The following is an 18,430-nucleotide window of genomic DNA, read 5'->3' as shown; positions in this document are numbered from 1 at the left end:
CTGTAAATACTCAATTTTCATAAATGTGAATTAATCATTGTGAATTAAAGAAGGCTCTGGGATTCACTCATCAGGGTAAGAGTGGAGGTATCCCATGTATCCATGGCGGTATAGATACCCCTCGCACACCCATGCTGACCTTTGAACTTCAAAAGACAAAGGCTTTAGAATTGAAAAGTGTGGAAAGCAAAAACTTAAGCCTTCTCAACACACTGGAAAAGCTGTGTGGACATACTGCCAAGACCCTAATCAAAGCCATCACAGGTTGTGTGGGGAAGTCCAAGCTGGAGATGTGGTTTGGAGAAACTTCTTTAAAACCGGCAGGAGTTATAAAAAAAAGCAATAGATAACGAACATTTGAATATAAATATATAATTGCTTAGGCCTATGACATATTGTAAATGACCTCTCCATGAAAACCTAGTCAGGCAGCGGAGCACTTTCAGTGATGGCCTGATCCTACCTCAGTCCTTAACTGAGTGATCAGATGCCCCTCCTACCTGTAGCTATCAGACCTGAAACATGCATTTTTTTAATCAGCATATAGGAAAATACACAATACATTTCTTGGAGCATTAGCATTTGGGAAGAAATTGTGACAAGAATTTGAACAGATGAAGCATAACACAGAACAAATAGTTGCCATTTCTTTTTTATGGACCAAAGTCCTTTCTGGGACACAACATGTGGATAAATACACAACATGCATAGTAAAAGAAATACAATAAGGTTGTCAATTACTTGAACACCTCTCCATTCACAACAAGCAACCTTTCTACCTCACTCAAAAAATCAAGAACACTTGGTGAGATGTATTTTATTACTTGAAAATCATCAGTAAGGTTGATTTGGTTTAGTGAACAATTATCAGCATCTAGTTGAGAGTCCATGGAAGGATATCAGACAATGTTTTATAATAAATTGTTAACCAAAATATGTTTTACCTTTCCAATTTCCACTATGGTAAGTCAATAGATCTACATTTTCATTCAATAGATCTAGATTTCACATTTTGCTTTGACTCAAATATATTTTCATTATCAGTTTGTATTCAGAGTAAAGGTCACTTCCATGTGCCAATGTCAATGCCTACACAAAATAAAAACAGATCTACATACCATTTCATTTTAAAATAAGTACTCCATTAATAAGTTACTATGAAACTAGAGGAGTCAGTGCATACTAAATCAAGACAGTGCATTCTAAACCATGGAAACAGTTCAACTTCCCACACAAATCTGTTGTACCTTAACTCAGCAAATATGTGTATGCAACATTTCACGAGGTATTTCATTCTCAGTAATGGTCATGTAGTTATTAATCAAATAACACTATATACAATTTAAACAGTTCGTCATGAAACCTTGTGAATCATCACCTTTTTCCCTTCTCCTAGACTCTGGTCCAAGATATACGATAGATTCTAGCAGTGTCATTGGCTAGAGAACCAAGCATCTTCTGCTTATTCTTGTCTTGAGGATAATGTAACACTTTATTTTATGATGCTCAAAACGTCATGTAACACAGCCTACTGTGTACTGTACAGTACACACTTCTACAACTTCATTTCAGTAAGTCGTTTAGCAGACGCTCTCTTCCAGAGCGACTTTCAGTAAGTACAGGGACATTCCCCCTGAGGCAAGTAGGGTGAAGTGCCTTGCCCAAGACACTACGTCATTTGACAAGGCCAGGAATCGAACCAGCAACCTTAGGATTCCAATTCCCTAACCGCTCAGCCACCTGACTCCCCATCAACAACTTCAATTATTTCTGCAACATGCAGTATTTACTAGTTCTTCTTTGTCTAGTTTTATCCTTGTTGCATTTGATGTAGTATCAATAATTTGGCATCACAATTTGGGCATAATCTATTATATGTGAGTTCCCCTTCTATTTAAACATATGAGCTCAGTATCTTTGGAATTTCAGAGTGACTACACCCTTGCTATACAAGACGCCATCTTAAATATACGCAACAGTATATACAAATAATGTATAAAGCTTTTGCTATACAGCACATGTTACAGCAAACCTGTTCTGGGGGATACATTGTATAAAACAGTAAATACGGTACAATTTCAATATAAAACAGCATCAAGGGATAGATTATCGGTCTTGAGACATTAATTAATACTAAACAAATGTTGATCATAAATGGAAAAATACATTCAGTATTATATTGACTGTTTGGATGGAGTATAACAAACAAGCACAAGGTCAAGGAAGCACTTCAGTGGGGATGACTGGAGATGGCCAATACAAATACTGACATTCTCCACTTAATTAGACATAACAATGTCCTATTTTGTCATTCTATCAGGCATTCATTTTCAAGACATTCTTCCATAGTTTATTGTGGAAATATGTGTATTTTTCCCCCTTAGTAAATAAATGTCCCCATTATTGGAGATCCATGGAATAATCGCCTTCTATTGCTTGAAAACTATGTATAGGTCCTACTGAAATAAGATTTTTTTTATGTGGTTGAGTATTGGTTGGACATGGAAGTGGACTAGGCTATGAATACAGGGGTTTTATAGCTGGATGGATGTTGCAGCATAAATATTTACTGAGTCACTTACAATGACCCTCCCGAGGCCAGGACATGCTGTCCTCTCAGAGAGACTGTATTAGAAGTTGAAGTGTAGTCAGTGCCTGCCTATGGGTCTTACATCACTGCTTCCCCTGGGACAGCTTTAGGTGTTACGTACAGATAAGGCCTGATCCAGCTCTTGTCTGCGTTGTTGAATCTGTAGGACAAAAAATTTAACTGAGAAAGATAGGGATGACCTAAGCTATGCAGTATACTTTCCATACCATGGCACAGTATAAACAGGGCAAAGGCCACCATTAAAGGCAAGGCCTCAATTAGGCATACAAATCACTTGCACATTTAGCAGAAGCCAGAATGAGCAATGATGCTCCATAGACACCATTATTATTCAAATTCCTTCTGGAATGGCCCACATTAGAGACTGCAGTTGCCAGGTGCTCACATTAAATACGAAAACACTGTAAATCCAAAACATCCTTACAAGCAGAAGGTCATGAGTGTCCTCAGCACTGACTCCTTAAAAGCTTTGAGGTCTTTCATGAAGGAGCGTAAGCTTATAATGTTGTAGACTGAAAGTACCAAGGACAATTTTGTTGTCTTCTCCAAGGCTACTTTAGGTAACCCATTTTACCTACCGTAGTTTTAATTAACCCACCAATTTCCCGAAACTTACATAACTGTGAACTTACCTTGCAGTAAAAGTATCGGCTGACAGCCTCTTGAGACCAGGGTTGTTCATAGAATTCTGCCCTTCTCTCCTCCTCAGGGTTCCCCATCACATCGGTCATCAACTGATTCCAGAGACAATAGTAACAGTAGTCAAACATTTGCATGGATCTAGTTGAGCTTGTTTTGTGTGCTGTACGACTGTATTAGCAGAGACCTGAATTATCCAACCCTTTTGTCCCCGGTCACTCAGACTGTCGTCTGGGACAGTCGTTCCTTTACACCAAAAGTATTGTCATGTAAAATTACAATCACACCTTCTATCGCACACCACTTGAGGAGTGGTCTCAACAGCTGAAGAGGAAGGTGAACCAAGGAAGACTCCGAAATGATCATGAAAAGTTGTGTTTGTGTAAATATTGTTCAAAACAGGCTTCATATTTGCCCTGCTGCAGCTGCTGAGTACACTGGTGATCGTCCTATTTGAATTTGTATACTTAATCTTTCTTCCATATACCCTGTGTCCCTATTGTTGAATGGCAGTAAAAGCTAAACCAGTAATCTATACTAGGAAGATCTACCTAGTTAAATCTTGACTCTTAATAATGTTATTCATTGGAATGTATTGGTAACCTTAAGTGTTGCCCTGTATTCTTAAGTGAGGTTCAGCAAAGTGGTACACAGCTATGGTACCAGATGTATTCACCTTCAGGTCTCTGTTCTGGGAGCAGAGCCAGTCCTGGATGTAGCCTTTTGGATCTTTGGAGAAGCTGAGCATGAAGTCCCTCTGGATCTTCAGCTGGTTAATGGACTCGATGGTTTCATGGATCTGAGGAAAAAATATGAATACCAGACATGTGGAAGGCTGCTTTTTTGGGGGGCTCTGACAAATGGCCTGGTCATAAAATATGGCTAAAATACTCATTTCTAATATAGTCATTAATATTCAAATCCTTGATACAAAATCCCTGAAGAAAATGCAGTAGTCGACTTATTTTTTTGGTACAGTATTACAGTATGGAAAATATTTTACTTTTTGACTTTTTTATGCCTTTTAATCTTTTATGTCTCCACCAAACAAATATGACAATTTGGATTAGCTAACCTTATTGTCTAGTGATGCAATCTCCTGCTGATTGGCTGTAGAGAGCAGGAAGCCACTCATCTGACTCTTTAAGGGGTCCTCCACCTCAACATCTATGTCATAGCACGCAGTCTTCTTCTGGTCATTAGGGTCAACACTGATAAAACACAGACCTTTGTTTGTGAGATGTGGAAGTGGAGCTGTAGTGTTAAACACTCCCTGCGTGCCATTCATAAGCCCTCCCCTCAATGGTTGTCACCCCTGCCTTCAGCTCCTGCTTTCTGTGCTGTAATCCCCAATTTTTTTCAGTTTCCTTCTCTCATTCAACCTGTCTAAGAAACAAAACATACAAGAAATAAGTATTCACCGCCCAATGTCCCGGAAGAACAAACAGCTAATTAGGCTCTACTAACCTTTTCTAAATTGAAGCTTTAATGCAGTAAAACAGATTTACTTGAGCCTCATAGCTGTACCAAGTAATCTTTATTTATTTGTACATTATTATAAACTATGGATCTGTGGAGATATACTTTCACAGAAGTATTTTAAATTGTCTAAAAGATACTCAGGAGCCTCTTTTTGCATGTGTGCCCTGAACGTAACTTAAACTAATGACTGAGGGCTTATTAAGGAAACATTGTACCTGATTACATGGTTGATGACAATAGGGTCTGGAGGAAGCAGCATGTTAGTCAGACGCTGAGGAATCTCAGAAAACTTTAGACGTTGACAGTCAAAGATCTATGGCAGAGAGAATGTCTCATAAGGGGTGTGCATCCACAAATACAGCCTGCTAACATAATTTCAGTAAGTCATATCATCAGCACAGGGGAAAGTATCAACTAGTTTTAGCCAGGTGAAATCACTGATTTCTGATAGGATTTTAAGAGCAAATTGACTGCTGTAAAAGAGGGGACTATTTGCATATATTGAGAATCTTTGCCCCAAAAAAGCTTTAAAAATATGAAATGTGTCTTATTGTATTCCAGTATTCTATAGAAACGTGAAAACATTTTTGTCAAATACTGAACCAGCAAACTTTGCTAAACACAACATTTGTCATTGCCAAAACTTATGGCCACGACTGTACAATCAAAACGTACTGTACTGTATAATACAAGCAAACACACAAAGACACATTCTACATGTAACAATATACAATATTTATACTTAAGTGCACACATACCTATGCCGAGAAATACAAATAGCAATACGTAGGCTAACAAACTAAATTAAAAACTGTCATTATAACACAACATTTTGGGGAGTACCTGTTGGAGGTACTTGTCACAGTTAATGTACTCTTTCTCGTGGGAGTCCTGTAGTTTATTGGTCTTGATATACTGCCAGAGAGCCTGGATGATACAGGAGCGGGTCTGGGTGTGAATACCCAGCAGACGGGCCAGCCGTGGGTCCAGCTTGAACTGAGGGGGCTGAAGGGGAGAAGAGGGGACGTCAGAAATAGGGGATGGCTGGAAATAGGGTCAATTTAGCAATCATGACCAACTATGGTGTATATTGACTGGACAGGCACATGTAATTGACTGGTTTTGCCAGTTTGGTATTTAGTATCAACATCCCCTACAGTCCCCTATAGATTGTCTGTAAATGTACTCAGTTGATATTCACACAGATATGTTTAGGGGGTAGGAGCCATGGTTGCTAGTAAATAATATATTTATATTCATACATTTTGATTTTGAATTGAACTTCTGTAGAACATAGACATATGGATTATCCAAATAAAGTATCATAGGAATGTGCCTTTCTGATACTAGATTGAATTGGTCTGTGCTATTCTAGAACATTGGATTGCTATTTCCCTCCACTTTCCAACCTGGTAGTCCAGCATGAGAAGCAGGGTGCAGCGCACACTAACATCCCCTGGTCTCTTCACCTGGAATCCATCAGTCTCCTGCGTGGTGGGGGTCCTATGCCACTGGAAGGAAATGAAATACACATCTAACTCTCCCCTTCACATTGGTTGGGGTGAGGCATACCATTTCTGACAAACTGGACACAACAATGTTACGGCTGGGATACTGTTAATCACACCTTTGTTTGGAATTCATGGTTTCATAGAATCTAAGTTCCTATAAACAAAGTAAATCTTGAAACTCACACAACACAGGTATGCATGTTTAGCAAATGTTTGGTTTTGAAAGTATGTGTGTGCGTGGGTGTATCCTTACCTCCACAAGGTGGTTGTCGGGACCATACAGGTCCTTGTCCAACTCTATCACCAGGCTTTTGAAGAATGACGAGAATTTCCTCTTCAGCTTTCCTGGCTTGAGTGTAAGAGGACATAAAGGAAAAAGCTACAAATATTTCAGCAGGTGTTTGGAAGCCACAATTATCTGATCATTATTTCTAATCATTAAAACAATTGTAAATGATTCAGTAATTAACAAGGAAATGGGTAATTAAATATGCAAAGAAAGTACACAAGCCAGTCTGCAAAATACAAAAGTTGCACGTTCATCTTGGGGTCACCTGTAGTGTTGTATTAATGTCTGTCTCGCATTAGTTGAATGGGCTATAAAAGGCATTTTAGGGGGTCATTGTATGATGCTGAGGGACAAGCACACAGGGCTCTAAAAGGCATAGGCAAAAATATACAACTATGTATCTTGATATCCACACTACATATTCCAATTCAGTTTCTTCAAAGTGTTGGAAATATTCACAGTATAGTAAATATATATACAGACAAAGACATAAAAACAGTAACAGTACTCAGCAAACCTGAAGGTCTGCAGAAACAAGAAACTCACATCTTCTAGGAGTTTGCCCTCGACCCTCAGCTCCCAGGATGCAATGCTGCCATCTGAATCATCTGGTTCTGGCTTGGCAGGGTTGAATGTGTTGGATATATACAATCTCAACTTTCTTTTTTGCTGTTAATATGGATATATGAATCAGTTTTTGTACGTTATTTAATTGTATCTTAATAGTAACACTTTCCCTTTGCTGTGCCGCAAGAAGCAAATACACTGCAGAGCATTTACATTGCTAAACTAAATGCTTGTTGTATGATTAACATCTTACATGAACAACTTTGTGTTATTTTCCTTATTCTCAGCTCAGCAACAACCATGATAAAGGTTTACAAATAGGCTCATAATGTTACATACATAACTGTAACACATTTGATATAAAGTTCAAATGTAATAATCTATCTGCTTGGTTTTAATTGTAATTGATAGCACAATTGCTCTATTGAGAGTAGCCTAGCTTACAGTACTGCAGTTAGGGTTACATGCTTTTTTACCCTTTTGACTTTCCTGGAATGATCCAACATTGGTATTGACATCAGTACCTTCATTGGTCTTTTAATTGCTTCCTGGATGTCAACCCTCTTTCTCATAATGGTTTGGTCCAGTTTCCTCTCAAATGCCAGTAAGTCCATGTAGGCCTGTGATTCTGGGACCAGCTCACGGATCTAAATACAAGTGATTTGAGTGGGTTTGAAGGTGAACATTTAATTGTATGCACTATTGTGAAACCCATCTATGACAAACATCTAGAGGAATTCCCCCCCCCCAAAGTTCACCAAAAGTATACAGAAGTTCATTTCAAGGCCAATGGACACATATCTGCTTGTGGTAGAGGAATTCTGAACACACTGAGACAGACTTTGTAATCAATTCTGATGACCAATGTAATTGATAAATGGCTGGTAGTTTCCCTTATTAACATATATTCCAATGTATGTTAGAGGTGGTGGGATTTCTCCAACCCATAAATTGTGCACAATTAATAGGGAAACGATATGGAACTGGAAATTATGTGAGAAAAACTAGCTTCTTGCCTTTGGTCTTATGGGACCTTAAAGTGGGTGTTGTGAGCCTGATTTCAAGACTTCTTTGCATTTACCTCTTTCGGATAAATAGTTCCAGTGCCAAGATACCACCCATTGTAACATTAAACGCATAAAATCTGCTCTTTACTCTCAAATCGTCAGCACACTCCTCCCCCTACAATCCTCTAGACCCCACAATAAGCTCCCTTACTGAACTGGTACACAAATACACAAAATATGTAGACAAATAAAAACCACTTACCCTCTGTGGAAGAATCTTATCAGCCATTTTCCTTTTCTTGGCACTGAGAAGCGGGTTGAAGAGAGAGAGAGATGGAGACAGAAAGAGAGAGAGAGGATATATAAATATAACATGTTTCTATGGTGACTGTAGTCCAGTTCATGGGCCATCAACTTAATGAAGGCCCAACTGTTGTTCCCAGCTGTACTGTATTTGTGTGTATGTGTTTGTAAGGATATAGATTAATTTTGAGGGGAACCAAGGGAAGGAAATGGAGCTGTTCCAGTCTGAGGGGTGAGGTTGTGTGTGTATCTGTGAGTGTAGCTGCAACACCAGGAGGGACTGAAATAAAGCCAATTCACTCTCCTTTCTGCATGCACGTATATGTGAATGTGCTGTGAGTGTATCGATACATCAAAATCCAGCTGGAACAGGAAATGGCTTCATCTGCCCTCAACAATCAACTTTCCCATGGTCCTCTGTGACCACCACAGGTCACACCGCTCTGGGGGACCCAGGAGGAAGGGTTCTGTCTCAAGAGATGATATCAGTGCGGAAAAACAAGTTCTAACTGGAGACGGACAGTGGATGTTTAAGGATATATGAGAAACTGAACACTGTGAATTGTGGCCTTGACTTTTTGGACTGCAGAATACATCTGCATTAGGGAGGATTGGCGTCGACATAAACTTGGCATACAAAGTCACATACTTGAAGATAACAGAGACTGACAAATCAGGTTGTAGTCAGCAAAAAACAAGACAACAGAACACTTGCCATAAACTCGCAACATCCTGTATGAGGACAATTGTGCTCATGCTAAAAACATGTTCAAGTCAAGTCAAGTTCAAGTCTTTTATTTGTCAGGTGCACAGAGCAACACAAGGTTAGACTGGGCACTGAAATTCTTAAGACAAGACAACGCAAGCACTTGGCATAACATAACATATAAGTACACAGAACAAATTTACATCTATGCTGAGCTTAGATAAGTGAACTTCCTAAATATACAGATAGCAATAAATAAACGACTATACTAACCCTAACACTAAAACTTCCTAAATTACAGATAACAATAAATAGTACGCTATACTAACCCTAATACACAAAAAAAAAAAAAAAAAAAAAACTAAAACGGAGCTCTTGTCGACGCAGCCATCGCGTAGGCGCGCCGGAAGTATGATCATGTGCCTGTCATGTCATGCTAATGACAGTTTTGCAAGCATCCTTTCATGTGCCACCTCTTTCGTGTCTGAGAGGTGATTGGTCAAAGGCGTAAACCCAGACCGAGCGTGTGCAGATTCCATCCCTATCCAGCACAAGGACAATCATGCTCTGCAGGGTTTGACATGCATCTGAAGGATCATTGATTTCAACTTGCACCTATCATATTATATATTATATATATGTATTCACAAGTAGCATCACTGAAAAAACTTTATTGGAAACATACATGCCACGAACATAAATATCCAATAGATTAGGGGAGAATATGGTACTTAATTTTATGTTGGGTTGGGCTAAATAGTGACTCAATGCAAGCCGTCAAAAACCAACATGCATCAAAAGAGACTGCCTACTTGGATCCAAGTGAGGAATCTGATTGGACCTCTCTGATATCCATCTGCCTCGCAGCAATGTCATTGGCTCCAGGAATTCCCATTGGCTTCCTATGGGTTGATTGTTTCTATATTAGATGGCAATGTGACAGAAGATGTGTGCGTGTGTTTGTTTGTATGGTGTTCTGTGTGCCACTTGGTGTGTTTGTGTTTATTTGTGTGTAGAGTGTGACTACTGCTCTGTTTTGTTAATGATGTCAACCTATTTAAGATTAAGTGTGATTTATGACAAGGGACACAACCCACCACTGTTTTCTCTACAAGCACAGAGGCTGAAGTTTACATTGAGTTAAAAGGGCACAACATTAGCATGTTAATTGAATGAACATTAATTTAAGTTCATTTAAGCTAATTTTATCTCAACAGCCCTCAGACCCCCGTTTATTACACTGCTAGGATCGAAAACAACCAGAAAAACGACCACATTAGATCACCATGATGTCTGCTCTACAACCACAGTCCTTGTGGTGTTTGGACACGCTGGACCTAAAATCCTTGATCACTGGAGGCTATTTCAGAAAGAATCTAAGCACCTATCCAAGGAGCCAAACTGTTTTTTGGTTTGATTCAGTTTAGTTTCCGTATCTTTTACAGTTATATCGGTGTATCTGTGTAAGACTCACACACAGGTCACGTAAATAAATAAAAACATTTTGTAGTTGGTGAGAAAATATAAGTTCCACAATTATGTACTTATTATTACATTTAGTACCTATACTAAGTGCATTAGTTAGCAATGGTGACTGTGGACCACTGGAGGCCAATAGAGTATAGAGTCCCAAGCCTATTAAAAGGTGTTTCTATGATAGTGAGGGATTCCTGTAATTTCAACCAAAGCCAAGCTGCAAATGTATTCTACACTCATTTAAGGAGAAGACGGCAACACACACACATACACACACTACATTCAGCCATTTCTTACTGGACAATATACTGTATATATATATTATGCTTGGGAAACGTACTTCCTGGATCTGCTTTGGACTGCTTGCTGCTGTTGAACCTGTTGGGAGTTTGGGGGCCGCTTCCTTATGGGCTCCATAGTGGGGGTGGGCATCCCTGGACGTATCAATGGGGCCCCACCATAAGGAGGTCCTGGGGGGCATAAGGCTGTCCCCTGATGAGGCATCCGTGGCCCCGATGGGATTCCTGGGCGCTGTACATGGCAGAGAGATGAGAATGTGTCTGTCAGTGGTCAGATAGAATAGAGGCAATTTATTTTGCATCTTTGAAGACAATTGAGGGCCATACAGTTCCGTTTCATTCACTTCAATTTAATCACCTTTGGTTCAATCCAAACACAGATTTATACACATATACAGAGTACATGCATGCCCAAAAACTAAACACACAACAGCCATCGGCATTCATGGAGTAAATTTGACACATACAAAAAATGGCCTTTATCAAATGGATGAAGCAAACACATGTATACAGTATTTTTGCTCAAGGTTTGCCAGGCTTATACTTTAAGTTGGGCAATCTCTAGATACACGGCCCGCTCAGACACCTGTGCCTGTCTGTACAGCATTTGACAGCTGCAGTGCACACACACATTCACACACTGGGTAGTACACTTTGAGCCAGACCATTAAAGTGATCCTTTGCATGCTTTAAAAGAATCAAGCATGCAGAATTGGGGCCCATTATAAAATGTAATACTGTATACATTTTCTGTGTAACATTTTCTGTATAACATTTACTACAAGATTATGACTGTCCACGATCCTTCGGAAGTAGAGATGTAGGCTCAGAATTTGGTTCAATGTGCTTCAAATACGAACAACAAAAACATGTGTTTTAATAAGAATGTCCTCAGATATGGCACACCCCTCTTTATAACCCAGGCAAAACAAGAAGCTGTGGGTCTAAATGTGTCATGGTTTACTAACCACTAGAGATGACAAGAGATGAAGAGGTGATATTACACCCGTGTCAGACACGACTTGGCTTCTGAACACCAATGCAACATCAGCCATTTATAGGATGCAATAAGGCATGTTTGGGTATGTCTGCACTCAACAGTGCATAATGTCGGAACTTGTGTGGACAAAAGATTGAAATAACTTGTTACCAGGGATACGACTGTCACACAACAAGAACCGTAAACAAGGGATCAGTAAGAATTGGCAGGATTACCATGTTGAAATGCTTCTCTCCATTCACACTGCAGTGATGTCAAAATGAAAGCAGTCTAATGTGTTAAATGTGACTTTTGTATGAAAGGTGACAACCGTGAAGCGGAATTTAACTGTAGACAGAATATTGCAGCTGATTACCAGGCCTGCCAACTAGAGCAGACATCACTTTCCAACAATATTGGTAATCGCTATTTACCTAATATGGACTTTAGGCAATTCTGAGAATCTCCTTTGCTCTAAGTTTTCATGGTATGGCCTTCACAAAGCCTCAACACCTGAGTAGAATGCAGATTGCACTGTATACCATACATCAGCAGACAAAACATTGTATATATACAATATAATATTCTACAAGTGTCCAGTAGATACAATAGACAACAATATAGGACAGTATCTCATCCGTTCTACCTTGAAATCATTTACTTAAAGGTAAAATACTGTCTTTCTTCTCTACACACTCTACATACTGTAGTACAGGATGTCATCAGTCTTCATACAACAAACACACAATCAGTAGATAGAGATAGAGTTAGTTAGAGATAGAGTAGATAGATCAGTAGTAGCCCCAATAATATTTATGCAGCCCTACCACATGCTGTAGTAATATAATGTAAATAACATTTTAAAAGAGCTCTAGACATACAGTAAATACTGACAGTTTGATTGAATGTAACATAAAAGCCTTGCATGTTACAACAAGCATGCTACATAATGGGCTTTTACCGAGCTTTAAAGTCATTATACACTTAATAATATACACTTGTATATCACACATAACTGTCAGTTTTTGATAGTGTAATAACAATGCTTAAACTCTTGTGTTAGTAAACAGAAGCTGGGACTGTAGCCTATGACCTGGACTGAGAATCATACAAAACGCATACTGACTGTAGTCCCATGAACATTACATACAACTGTTTAATAGGTGGGGGACTAGAAAAACAACATTCACAGCGTTTTCTTGATTGACCTAGCCTTGACACAGAATCTGCAAAAATGTCATGATATTCCAAAACAAGTTTTTTTACGTTGGCCATGGACAGCCATTTAGGTTTGCCTCATAAGAGTTAATAGTATCTATGGTCCCTTTAGTACTCATTTGAACATGATGCTAAGCTAAGTCTGTAGCTCAGTGATCAAATCTATTAGCCAAAGCCTTCCACATGGTGTTTGGACACTTATGTTCTTAAGTCTGCTCTGTTCAGCCCTTCTGGAATACAATATTTATTCTTCCTGCTTTCCTCAGGTTCCTCTTCATTTTCTCTCTTCCCCACTCTCCTATCTCTTCCCTTCTTTTATAAATAAAGAAAAGGAGTAATGCAAGATTCAGGGGCTCAGATGTACCCTTTATATGGCTCCCCTTTTCCTGCCTGATACACACACGCTGTAGCTCCGTGCAATTTAATACCATGCATTAACACACACACACTGCTTTGGCAATGCACACGCACACACGGCCACACACATGCAAATACACACACACACTCACCACTCCATGGACGAGGAACTCAAACAGTTTGCTCTTGGTGGCTTTCCGAGCCCCTCCAATGCTCTCCTCCATAGCTGTCTCTAAATCCCCCTTCCCCCCTTTCCTTTTCTCTCTTTTGTCTCCCCCTCTCCGTTCCTCCTCTCAACCTCCTCTCACACACCCTCTTCTTCCTTCACCACTACTCTGTCACAGCCTCTTTATCTAACCTTCCTTTCCCATCTCCTACACATGCACTCTCTCCCTGCCTTTTTATACGTGTAGCCTTGTCGAATCCACCTCTCTCTCTCTATACACCACACACACTTTGGTGCTGGTGTGTAGTGGAGCTGTCTTCTAAGCCTGGAGTAGCGGAGAGGGGAAGGGAGCGAAGCAGAGGGAAGGGGGGCGGGGGGACTGAAGGGGGTTCCTGTGGGCCAACTAGCACAACCCCCCACGGGAGAGCAAACATAAAATACATAGACTCTATTGCTCCCTTACGCACTCATTAATATGCATGTGTGAATGACAGACCAAAAACCTAATTAATATACAAAATGTATACAAATATAAATGTATCTTAAAGGAACAATGAAGATGAACTACTGTGGCTAGCATTGAACATCTATAATAATATAATTTAAAAACAACATTATTTCAAACAAATGTACTCAATAAATTCACTAGCATCCTAGCTATTGTACAGCTAGCAGGGAACCTGGTGGTTCTTATGACAGACATAAAGAGATATAAAGAAATACAGCATGAGGCCCACACCTAAAAAGTGATCGCTCATTGTCCAAGCCACATTGGGCAAACAAAACGGAAAACAATGAGAAACACCCAGTCTCTTTAACACCTCAAACATCCACACACTTTAAACACTTACAGCTCTATCTATGTTTATTTGGCACATTCACCATGAACCTTGAACATACTTTATTAATACAACAAGCCTTTCTGCGTGAGGGATTCAATTAGAGAGGGCAGTAACCACATGGTTGTGGTTATTTGTGAACATAGTTGTCATGGGAGACACACTTCTGAAGCCGGGCAGTGCAGGAGGATTGTGTGTGAGTGAAGTGAAGCAAAGCTGATCTGTAAATCTGAAAGACTCCAAGGGTGCCACAACAGGTTAAATGCAATGTACGATCACAGGGCAAAACAGAAGATAATGAAATGGTCATTTGAAAAGAAACTAAGTAAACAGACACATAAAATAAACCATAACAATCCATCGCTTGTTCTAAAAACTTGCATTAACTAAATTAAACAAAAAAAAAAACAAATTTAACGATTTACATAATGAAATCCCACTACTGCAACAACCCTACCAAAGCCACTTGTGTGTATAGATAAGAGTCATCCTGGAAGTCAAAGGCCCCCTCTAGGTAGCTGGTATTGGTAACCGCCCCCTCACCCCCGCACTTTGATCCAATGCGTAAAAGTCGACAGCAATAAATGGTGATTTGGTGAAGTCTCACTAAGTCCAAACATATTATTTCTCTTTTTCACTCTGGCATGAGGGTTGCCTGACTTATGCACAGATCATGTACATGCACACAGTTGAGGCTAGAGACACAAAAGGTTTGCTCTTCTCATTCATTCTTATTGTAAGTAGCATCAATTATTTCAATCTTCTCAACAAATTTCCAATTACAAAACTTGTGATTTTGGTGTATATCATTACTAATATAGTAAGTATAAACTACATTATGTGCCTGAAACCATTCGATTGTTAAGTGTTCACCTTTCAACCAACACACAAGCACCTCCCTGAGGACAATAAGCAGCACTGCATATCTAATATTGTCAGCTAAGTAGAAACATGTCCCCTCGACTTATTTGCAAAAGCAATTGGTAATATGTGTGCATGAAAAGTGTTTGTTTTTTGTCTCTGAGAGAATGTCAGCTATTCATGAACGTAGAACTGTTACAAATACCTAGACTATTCTCAAAGTGGGCCTACTTACAGTGCCCTCCAAAAGTATTGGAACAGTGAGGCCAATTCCTTTATTTTTGCTGTAGACTGAAAACATTTGGGCTTGACATCAAACGATGAATGTGAAACCAGAGATCAACGTTTCAGCTTTTATTTCCAGGTATTTACATCAGGATCTGATGCACAAATTAGAAAATATCACCTTTTTGTTCGAACCCACCCATTTGTCACGTGAGCAAAAGTATTGGAACATATGACTGACAGGTGTGTTTTGTTGCCCAGGTGTGTCCTATTACATACATTATTCAATCAATAAATACCACTGAATGTCTACACTCAGGTTCAGATTGGGTAAGATAGGTTTTGTCTATGCAGACTGTATTCAGAGGTGAAAACAACATGAAAACCGGAGCGCTGTCTTTGGGTGAAAAACAAGCAATTGTGAGTCTTAGAGAAGATGGAAAATCAATCAGAGCCATTGCAGAAACATTGGCCATAGCCAGTACAACCATTTGGAATGTCCTGAAGAAGAAGAAAACTACTGGTGTACTAAGTAACAGACGTCGAACAGGTAGACCAAGGAAAACATCAGCAGTTGATGACAGAAACATTGTGAGAGCTGTAAAGAAAGACCCTAAAACAACTGTTAGTGAGATCAGCAACAACCTCCAGATGGCAGGAGTGAAGGTATCACTATCTACTGTTCGCAGAAGACTTCATGAACAAAAGTACAAGGGCTACACCAGAAGATGCAAACCACTCATTAGCAAGAAGAATAGGAAGGCCAGGCTGGAATTTGCCAAAAAGTACAGAGATGAACCTCAAAAATTCTGGGACAAAGTTTTATGGACTGATGAGACAAAGATTAACTTTTACCAAAGTGATGGAAAGGCTAAAGTTTGGAGAAAGAAAGGAACTGCTCATGATCCCAAACACACAAGCTCATCTGTGAAACACGGTGGAGGTAATGTCATGGCTTGGGCTTGCATGGCTTCTTCTAGGACGGGCTCATTAATCTTCATTGAGGATGTAACACATGATGGCAGCAGCAAAATGAACTCGGAAGTCTACAGAAACATTTTGTCTGCCAATTTAAGGAAAGATGCAACCAAACTGATTGGCAGAGCCTTCATCATGCAGCAAGATAACGACCCAAAACACACTGCCAAAACAACAAAGGAGTTCATCAGGGGCAAGAAATGGAAGGTATTAGACTGGCCAAGTCAATCTCCAGACTTAAACCCTATAGAGCATGCATTTTACCTGCTTAAGAGGAGACTGAAGGGAGGAACCCCACAAAACAAACAACAACTGAAAGAGGCTGCAGTGAAAGCCTGGGAAAGCATCAAAAAGGAAGAATGCAAAAGTTTGGTGACGTCAATGGGTCACAGACTTGCTGCAGTTATTGAAAGCAAAGGATTTGCAACTAAATATTAAGTCTTATTCACTTAAATATGTTTTAAGTATATCTGTTCCAATACTTTTGCTCACATGACAAATGGGTGGATTCAAACAAAATGTGATATTTTCTTAGTTGTGCATCAGATCCTGATGTAAATACCTGGAAATAAAAGCTGAAACGTTGATCTCTGGTCTCACGTTCATTATTTGATGTCAAGCCCAAATGTTTTCAGTCTACAGCAAAAATAAAGGAATTCGCCTCACTGTTCCAATACTTTTGGAGGGCACTGTAACTGCAAAGCACAACCTTTTGGATCCAATTCCAAAAATGACTATAGGTTTATCCCTATTGTTCTTTGTTATAAAGTCTAGAAACATAATAGTCAACTACAAAACGTAATTTCTCAATCACAAAACACAGAGTAAATATATCTCTGTATATATCATAATTAGACTCAGCTTTCACTTGCCGTAGAATAAAGAAGGGAAAATGGTAGGCCTACTTTGTTCCTCAGGTGTCTTAAAAGTGTTGGACACCATATTAGCCGACATAACAACAACATAAAAAAGCAATAAAGAAACGTGTTCAATGAGGATTTACTGCCTACAAACTGGTAAAGGAACTGGTAAACTGGAAAAGGCTAATTTTGACAAGCCTACAACACACTCATGAAACCCATTCGTCTGATGCGCAAATCTGGATGGCCGTGGACAGGTGGGCGGCAGTGAAGTCCATCACGAATTGTGGCCCGTAAGCACTATGGAGATCCGCATTAAAAATGACCTACGCTATAAGAGTCTACCCAAGAGAAACGCGAGTCTGTGACGAAGCTTATTGCTGAAAGTATATCCTACCTTTCTTTCCATTCTAGCCGAGGAGAAAAACTCAAACCTTGGAAAATTAAGCGTGTCGCGTATTCTCTAGTCCACGGCGCGTGTTTTCTCTACCAGTCCTCTTGTGATGGTGGCGAACAGTAAGCAAGTATGGTAGCTCAATATGGGCCGGAACCTGGAATATGAACAGGGGCAGAGGATGCTTAGTGCGGCAGAAACAATGGCGCAGGCGCGACCACGACCAGAGTCCGATCAATTCAGCGGCAGATTTTGAAGGGGGCGTCGTAAAATGATCGAAAAAAACTGCCACCTTGTTTGACAACTACTGTTATAAAAGGAAAAGGTTAAATGATGTTTGCCTTTAGCTACAGTGAACAAATATCATGTTGCTTTAAGGGTGAAATACTAAAGGTTTTACTATACGATATTTACCCTGACCCTATTTCAACTTCATCACGGTACCTTGATGTCCGTGTTTTTCTTAGTTTGAAACAGACAGTAATTTAATCATGTCTAATTTGTGAGAATATTTAAGCCTGAACTCAAAGTGTGAATGGATTACCAGCTTTATGCAGTCTATATCAGTTTTTTTTTCTTCATATAGGGCCTACGTAACAGATGTAGTTTAAATACAACTTAGTCAGCGTACCCTTTTTCAAATAAAGCACACGAAACAGCAAG

General features: G+C 39.5%; 1 protein-coding gene across 2 annotated transcripts; it reads right to left on the bottom strand.

Moving 5' to 3' along the window:
- Positions 1 to 1,676: 1,676 nt before the first annotated feature.
- smarcd3a (SWI/SNF related, matrix associated, actin dependent regulator of chromatin, subfamily d, member 3a) lies at positions 1,677 to 13,941 on the bottom strand. 2 transcript variants are annotated; one of them, XM_047028421.1, is made up of 14 exons: positions 13,597 to 13,941; positions 10,932 to 11,122; positions 9,928 to 10,017; positions 8,369 to 8,411; positions 7,624 to 7,746; positions 7,079 to 7,201; positions 6,497 to 6,592; positions 6,142 to 6,243; positions 5,576 to 5,737; positions 4,948 to 5,045; positions 4,326 to 4,461; positions 3,927 to 4,049; positions 3,244 to 3,345; positions 1,677 to 2,750 (listed from the first exon to the last, which is right to left on the bottom strand). In XM_047028421.1, exons 1-14 carry the CDS (start codon positions 13,666 to 13,668, stop codon positions 2,697 to 2,699), a joined length of 1,515 nt encoding a protein of 504 aa, XP_046884377.1. In that variant the 5' UTR covers positions 13,669 to 13,941; the 3' UTR covers positions 1,677 to 2,696. The 2 variants fall into 2 exon arrangements, with proteins under 2 accessions (XP_046884377.1, XP_046884378.1); XM_047028422.1 differs by lacking the exon at positions 9,928 to 10,017.
- Between the last annotated feature and the right edge of the window lie 4,489 nt (positions 13,942 to 18,430).

This window comes from Hypomesus transpacificus, chromosome 10 (genome assembly GCF_021917145.1).
Source record: "Hypomesus transpacificus isolate Combined female chromosome 10, fHypTra1, whole genome shotgun sequence".
Taxonomy (NCBI): Eukaryota; Metazoa; Chordata; class Actinopteri; order Osmeriformes; family Osmeridae; genus Hypomesus; species Hypomesus transpacificus.
The sequence above is the reverse complement of the archived record's forward strand: the minus strand, read 5'-3'. Positions and strand labels throughout refer to the sequence as shown.